The sequence below is a fragment of the Chiloscyllium plagiosum genome, chromosome 1 (assembly GCF_004010195.1).
Source record: "Chiloscyllium plagiosum isolate BGI_BamShark_2017 chromosome 1, ASM401019v2, whole genome shotgun sequence".
Classification (NCBI taxonomy): domain Eukaryota; kingdom Metazoa; phylum Chordata; class Chondrichthyes; order Orectolobiformes; family Hemiscylliidae; genus Chiloscyllium; species Chiloscyllium plagiosum.
Genome location: NC_057710.1, coordinates 4,751,785 through 4,759,617, shown reverse-complemented (window position 1 = coordinate 4,759,617; position 7,833 = coordinate 4,751,785). Strand labels below are relative to the sequence as shown.

At 45.1% G+C, this 7,833-nt stretch overlaps 1 protein-coding gene across 1 annotated transcript in view; it reads left to right on the top strand.

The window, feature by feature from the left end:
* Positions 1-6,309, top strand: part of LOC122554146 (sepiapterin reductase-like) — a 20,899-nt gene extending 14,590 nt beyond the window's left edge. The window contains exon 3 of the mRNA XM_043699148.1: positions 5,262-6,309. Coding sequence (XP_043555083.1) covers positions 5,262-5,504 — 243 coding nt within the window. The 3' untranslated portion in view covers positions 5,505-6,309. The remainder of the gene's footprint in view (positions 1-5,261) is intronic.
* The last annotated feature ends 1,524 nt before the right edge of the window (positions 6,310-7,833 follow it).

Sequence of the window (7,833 nt, the reverse complement as noted above, 5' to 3'; positions counted from 1 at the left end):
AGTGTAACAGTGAGGATTACTCACAGGGTAACAGTGAGCATTACTCACAGTGTATCAGTGAGGATTACTCCTAGGGTAAGAGTGAGGATTACTCGCAGGGCAACAGTGAGGATTATTCACAGTGTAACAGTGAGCAGTACTCACAGGGTAACTGTGAGAATTACACACAGACTAAAAATGAGCATTACACATGGGTAACAATGAGGATTACTCACAGGGTAGCAGTGAGCATTACTCACATGAGTAACAGTGAGGATTACTCACAGTTTAACAGTGAGGTTTACACATAGTGTAACAGTGAGCACTACTCATAGGGTAACAGTGAGGATTACTCACAGGGTAACAGTGAGCACAGCTCTAAGGGTAACAGTGAAGATTGCTCCCAGGTTAACAGTGAGCAGTACTCACAGCGTAACAGTGAGGATTACTCACAGGGTAACAGTGAGCACTGCTCAGAGAGTGACAGTGAGGAATACTCACAGGGTAACAGTGAGCACTACTCATCGGATAACAGTGAGGATTACTCACAGAGCAACAGTGAGCACTGCTCTAAGGGTAACAGTGAAGATTGCTCCCAGGTTAACAGTGAGCAGTACTCACAGGATAACAGTGAGGATTACTCACAGGGTAACAGTGAGCACTACTCACAGGGTAACAGTGAGCATTGCTCACAGGTTAACAGTGAGCATTACACACAGTGTAACAGTGAGGATTACTCACAAGATATGAATGAGGATTATTCACAGGGTAACAGCGTGGATTACTCACAGGGTAACAGTGAGGATTACTCACAGAGTAACAGTGAGGATTACTCACAGTGTAACAATGAGGATTACTCATAGGGTAATAGTGATGTTTACACACAGGGTAACAGTGAGCACCACTCACAGGATAACAGCGAGGATTACTCACAGTGTAACAGTGAGCACTACTCACAGGGTAACAGTGAGGAATACTGACAGGGTAACAGTGAGGATTACTTGCAGGATAACAGTGAGGATTACTGACAAGGTAACAATGAGGATTATTCACAGTGCAACAGCCTGGATTACTCACAGGGTAACACTGAGGATTACTCATTGGGTAACAGTGATGATTACTCTGAGTGTAACAGTGAGGATTACTCTTAGGGTAACAGTGAGGATTACTCTTAAGTGAGCATTACACATCAGTAACAATGAGGATTACTCACAGGGTAACAGTGAGCATTACTCACATGAGTAACAATGAGGATTACTCACAGTGTAACAGTGAGCAGTACTCACAGGGTAACGGTGAGGATTACTCACAGGCTAAAAGTGAGCATTACACATGGGTAACAATGAGGATTACTCACAGGGTAACAGTGAGGTTTACACATAGTGTAACAGTGAGCACTACTCACAGGGTAACAGTGAGGATTACTCACAGAGTAACAATGAGGATTATTCATAGGGTAACAGTAAGGATTACTCACAGGGTAACAGTGAGGAATACTGACAGGGTAACAGTGAGCACTACTCACAGGATAACAGTGAGGATTACTCACAGGGTAACAGTGAGGAATACTGACAGGGTAATAGTGAGCACTACTCACAGGACAACAGTGAGGATTACTAGAGGGTAACAGTGATGATTACTCACAAGGTAACAAGGAGGATTATTCAGAGTGTAACAGCGTGGATTACTCACAGGGTAACACTGAGGATTACTCATAGGGTAACAGTGAGGATTACTCTTAGGGTAACAATGAGGATTACTCACAGGGTAACAGTGAGCATTACTCACAAGAGTAACAGTGAGGATTACTCACTGTGTAACAGTGTGGTTTACTCATAGTGTAACAGTGAGCACTACTCACAGGGTAACAGTGAGGATTACTGACAGGATAACAATGAGGATTATTCACAGGGTAACAGTGAGGATTACTAGCAAGGTAACAGTGAACATTACACATGGGTAACAGTGAGGATTACTCACAGGGTAACAATGAGCACTACTCACAGGGTAACAGTGAGGAATACTGACAGGGTAACAGAGGGCACTACTCACAGGATAACAGTGAGGATTACTCACAGGGTAACAGTGAGGATTACTGACAAGGTAACAATGAGGATTATTCACAGTGTAACAGCGTGGATTACTCACAGGGTAACACTGAGGATTACTCATTGGGTAACAGTGAGGATTACTCTGAGGGTAACAGTGAGGATTACTCTTAGGGTAACAGTGAGGATTACTCACAAGGTAACAGTGACCGTTACTGACAGGGTAACCGAGAGGATTGTCCACAGGGTAAAAATGAGGATTACTCATAGGATAACAGTGAGGGTTACACACTGGATAACAGTGAGGATTAATCACAGGGTAACAGTGAGCACTACTCACTGGGTAGCAGTGAGGAATACTCACAAGGTAACAGTGAGCATTGCTCACAGGGTAACAGTGAGGATTGCTCACAGGGTAACAGTGTGGATTACTCACAGGGTAACACTGAGGATTACTCATAGAGTAACACTGAAGATTACTCACAGGGTAACAGTGAGCATTGCTCTAAGGGTAACCGTGAGCATTACTCACATGGTAACAGTGAACATTACACATGGGTAACAGTGAGGATTACTAGCAGGGTAACAGTAAACATTACAAATGGGTAACAGTGAGGATTACTCACAGGGTAACAGTGAGCACTACTCACAGGGTAACATTGAGGAATATTGACAGGGTTACAGTGAGCGGTACTCACAGGGTAACAGTGAGGATTTCTCACAGGGTAACAGTGAGCATTGCAAATGGGTAACAGTGAGGATTACTCACATGGTAACAGTGAACATTACTCACAGGATAACAGTGAGGATTACTCACATGGATAAAATTGTGGCTTACTCACAGGGTAACAGTGTGGATTACGCACAGGGTAACAGTGAGGTTTACTCACAGGGTAACAGTGAACATTACACATGGGTAACGGTGAGGATCACTCACAGGGTAACTGTGAACATTACACATGGATAACAGTGAGGATTACTCACAGGGTAAGAGTGAGATAACTCACAAGGTAACAGTGAGGATTACTCACAAGGTAACAGTGAGGATTATTCACAGGGTAACAATGCGGATAATTCACAGGGTAACTGTGAGGATTACTCACAGGGTAACAGTGGGGATTACTCACAGGGTAACAATGAGGATAATTCACAAGGTAACAATGAGAATTATTCACAGGGTAACAGCTTGGATTACTCATAGGGTAACAGTGTGGATTACTCAGATGGTAACAGTGTGGATTACTCAGAGGGTAGCACTGAGGATTACTCGTACGGTAACAGTGAGGATTATTTATAGGGTAACAGTGAGCACTGCTCTAAGGGTAACAGTGAGGATTACTCACAGGGTAACAGTGAGGATTGCACCCAGGGTAAGAGTGAGCACTACTCATTGGATAACAGTGAGGATTACTCACAGGGTAAGAGTGAGGATTACTCACAGGGTAACAGTGCGCATTACTCACAGGGTAACAGTGAGGATTACTCACAGGGTAACATTGAGGATTACTCACAAGGTAACAATGAGGCTTATTCACAGGGTAACATCATGGATTACTCACAGGGTATCAGTGAGGATTACTCACAGGGTAAAAGTGAGCATTACTCACATGAGTAACAGTGAGGGTTACTCACAGGGTAATAGTGAGCACTACTCATATGATAACAGTGAGGATTACTCACCGGGTAACAGTGAGGATTACTCATGGGGTAACAGTGAGGATTACACACAGGGTAACACTGAGTATTACTCACAGTGTAACAGGGAGGATTACTCACAGGGTAACAATGAGGTTTATTCACAGGGTAACAGTGAGGATTGCTCACAGGGTAACAGTGACGATTACTCACAGGGTAACAATGAGCATTACTCACAGGGTAACAGTGAGGATTACTCACGTGGGAACAATGAGCATTACTCACAGGGTAACAGTGTGGATTACGCACAGGGTAACAGTGAGGATTATTCACAGGGTAACAGTGAACATTGCACATGGGTAACAGTGAGGATTACTCACAGGGTGACAGTGAGCACTACTCATAGGGTAACTGTGAGGATTATTCACAGGGTAACAGTGAACATTGCACATGGGTAACAGTGAGGAATACTCACAGGGCAACAGTGAGCACTACTCACAGGGTAACAGTGAGAATTACTCACAGAGTAACATTGAGCATTACTCACAGGGTAACAGTGAAGATTACACATTGGTAACAGTGAGGATTACTCACAAGGTAACAGTGAGGATTACTCACAGGGTAACAGTGAGCATTACTGACAGGGTAACAGTGAGGATTACTCACAAGGTAACAGTGAGCATTACTGGCAGGATAACAGTGAGGATTACTGACATGGGTAAAAGTGAGGATTACACACAGCGTAACAGTGTGGATTACGCACGTAACAGTGAGGATTACTCACTTGGGTAAAACTGAGGATTACTCACAGGATAACTGTGTGCTGGGTTACTGACGATTACTCTTGGAGTAAAACTGCGAGTATTTCTCTAGCGTGATGTGATGAGGAATAATTTTAGTAAGTCCAACCTTGACAAGGTGAGAGGCGAGAGATTTAACAAAGACGTAACAGGCCAATATTTTACAGAGAGGGTGGTTTGCGTGTGGAATCAACATCCTGAGGAAGTGCTGGATGTGGATAGAATTACAACACTTCAAACCGTTTGGATAAATACATGAATAGGGAAGGTTTGGTGGGATATGGGCCAGGAGCAGGCAGGTGGGACTAGTTTAGTTCGGGATTATAGTTGACATAGACTGGTTGGACCAAAGGGTCTGTTTCTGAGCTGTATTTGGAGTGTGAGATGTGGCTCTGTTTGTAACACCTCTGCCACAATACTTCTGAAGGTCCTGCTTTCATTTGGAAGACTGCGGATTTAATCCAGGGTGGTTCTCCAAGTGCCTTACTGAGGGAATGCTGCATTGTTGCCAGTGCCCCTTTTAGATAAACTGTTAAATTAAGGGCCTGTCTGTCCCCTCAGGTGGACACCGAAGATTCCACAGCACTAAGAAATGTAGTTGGCTTCTTCCAGCTCATTCGCCCACACTAATCCCTCAATGACATTACTGAACACTGATGCACTGGTTCTTATGACACTGCTGCTTGTGGGATTTTGCTGTACTCAGATTGGCTGCCACAGGGACTCCATTACCAGCTCAAAGCTTTGGATTGAGCAGAGGTGGGGAAAGGTACCGGTGAAATGAAAGTTCTTTCTTCAGCTGATTGGGTGTTTGTGTTCAGCTCAGTTGACGGTGTCCTTTGCCCATACAGGTCCCTTGGACACTGACATGCAGAAGCAAGCTCGGTTAGAGACTGCCGACCCAGAACTCAGGCAAACATTCCTCACCATGCATCAGGAAGGCCAGCTCATCAATTGTCATGACTCTGCCCGAAAGCTGGTGAATATCCTCATTCGAGATGACTTTCCGTCTGGAGCCCACATTGATTACTATGACCAATAAAACCCCAGGAATGTTCATTGTTGGGATGACTCACACACACAAAGGCCAGTGTCAGACATTCTCTCCAAACATGGACTCCAACACAGACTCTCTTGATCTGTCCAGGTCATTTCCACTATCTCTGCTTCTTGTTCCAAACCAGGCAAGATACCTCTCGGCCTGTTCACAACTCAACAAGTGACAACACCTGCTGCCCGCAGGCTTTAGCAATGAACCCTCTGCCTCGGGGAAAAGTGGTTGTGCCTATATGTAGCTTCCAGTCTCTTTACTGTACCCTGTTTTTGATTGTGTCTACCTTTCCTCCCTCTACGGCTCCAACTGTCTGCCTCTCTATCCATTACTGACGACATTTCTTTCTCTCAATGTATGCCTCTCTCTGTCCCTCATGTTTCTATCAATCTCCATTGTTCTCTCTCTCTCTCTGTCCCTTGTGTCTCTGTAACTCTACATTGCTCACTCTATCCCCTTGTGTTTATATAATTCTCTGCTGCACACTCTCTCTCTCTCTGTCCCTCATGTTTCTATCAATATCTATTGTTCTCACTCTCTCTGTCTGTCCCTTGTATCTCTGTGACTCTATATTGCTCTCTCTATCCCTTAAGTTTCTCCACTGCTCTCTTCCTTTCTCTCTCCTTCTCTGTTCCTGTTCTCTTCTAATGAGATCATTTTTGCCTTTGTTCTGTTTGAGTGTGTCTCTCTCAGGGAGGTGATATATCTGCCATGCCACTGTTTTGATGAATAGCCCACTGTCCTGGCCAATACTTACCTCAAGCAACTCTAATAAAATAAATTATCCTGATCATTATTGCTTTGTGTGGGATCTTGCGGTGTGAAAAGGCTGCATTGTTTCTTAACATAGTAACATCTCTGTCAAAAGAAATCTCCACCACTAACTGTAAAGCACTTTGGGTCTCTGTGCGGTCATGAAAGGTTGATATAGTAATGCAATTCCTTCTTTCCCCATATCCCTGCTTTGGGTCAGCTGCTGCAGTTGAACACTGTTTAATTTTATTCTCCCATGGGATGTGGGTGTCACTGGCTAGGCCCAGCATTTATTGCCCGTCCCTAGTTGCCCCTTGAGAAGGTGGGGGTGAGCTGCCTTCTTGAACCGTCGCAGTCCATGTGCTGTGGGTTGACCCACAATGCCCTGAGGGAGGGAATTCCGGGATTCTGACCCAGAGACAGAGAAGGAACGGCGATATATTCCCAAGTCAGGATGGTGGGTGGCTGGGAGGGGAACCTGCAGGGGGTGGTGTTCCCATGTACCTGCTGCCCTTATCCTTCTGGATGGAAGAGGTCGTGGATTTGGAAGGTACTGTCTGAGGATCTTTGGTGAATTTCTGCTGCGCATCTTGTAGTTCGTACACACTGCTGCTACTGAGCGTTGGTGGTGGAAGGAGAGGATGTTTGTGGATGTGGTGCTGAGCTGCTTTGTCCTGGATGGTGTCAAGCTTCTTGAGTGTTGTTGGAGCTGCCCCCATCCAGGCAAGTGGGGAGTACTCCATCACCCTCCTGACTTGTGCCTTGTAGATGGTGGACAGGCTTTGGGGAGTCAGGAGGTGAATTACTCACTGCAGTATCTCTAGCCTCTGACCTGCTCTTGTAGTGTTTATGTGGTGAGTCCAGTGAGTTTTTGGTCAATGGTAACCTCAATGTTGATAGTGGAGGATTCCCTCCCTAAGGACATTGTAGGTCAACCCACAGCACATGGACTGCAGCAGTTCAAGAAGGCAGCTCACCCCCACCTTCTCAAGGGCAACTAGGGATAGGCAATAAATGCTAACCCAGCCAGTGACACCCCCATCCCACAGAGGAATAAAATAAATTCTAATGTTATCACCAATGAATGTCAAGGGGCAGTGGTTAGATTATCTCTTGTTGATGATGATCATAGCCTGGCATTTGTGTGACGCGAATGTTACTTGCCACTTGTCAGCATTAGCCTGGATATTGTCCAGATCTTGTTGCATTTGAGCACTTGAGTATCTGAAGAGTCACGAATGATGCTGAACATTGTGCAATCGTTGGCGAACATCCCCACTTCATCCCTTATAATGGGGGGAAAGGCCACTGATGAAGTAGCTGAAGATGGTTGGGTCTAGAACATTACCCTGAGTAACTCCTGCAGAGATGTCCTGGAGCTGAGATGACTAACCTCCAATAACCACAACCATCTTCCTATGTGTCAGATATGACTCCAACCACCAGAAAGTTTGCCCCCTGATACCCATTGATTCAAGTTTTGCTAGGGCTCCATGATGCCACACTCAGTCAAACGCAGCCTTGATGTCAAGGGCTGTCCCTCTCCCCTCCCCTCTGGAGTTCAGCT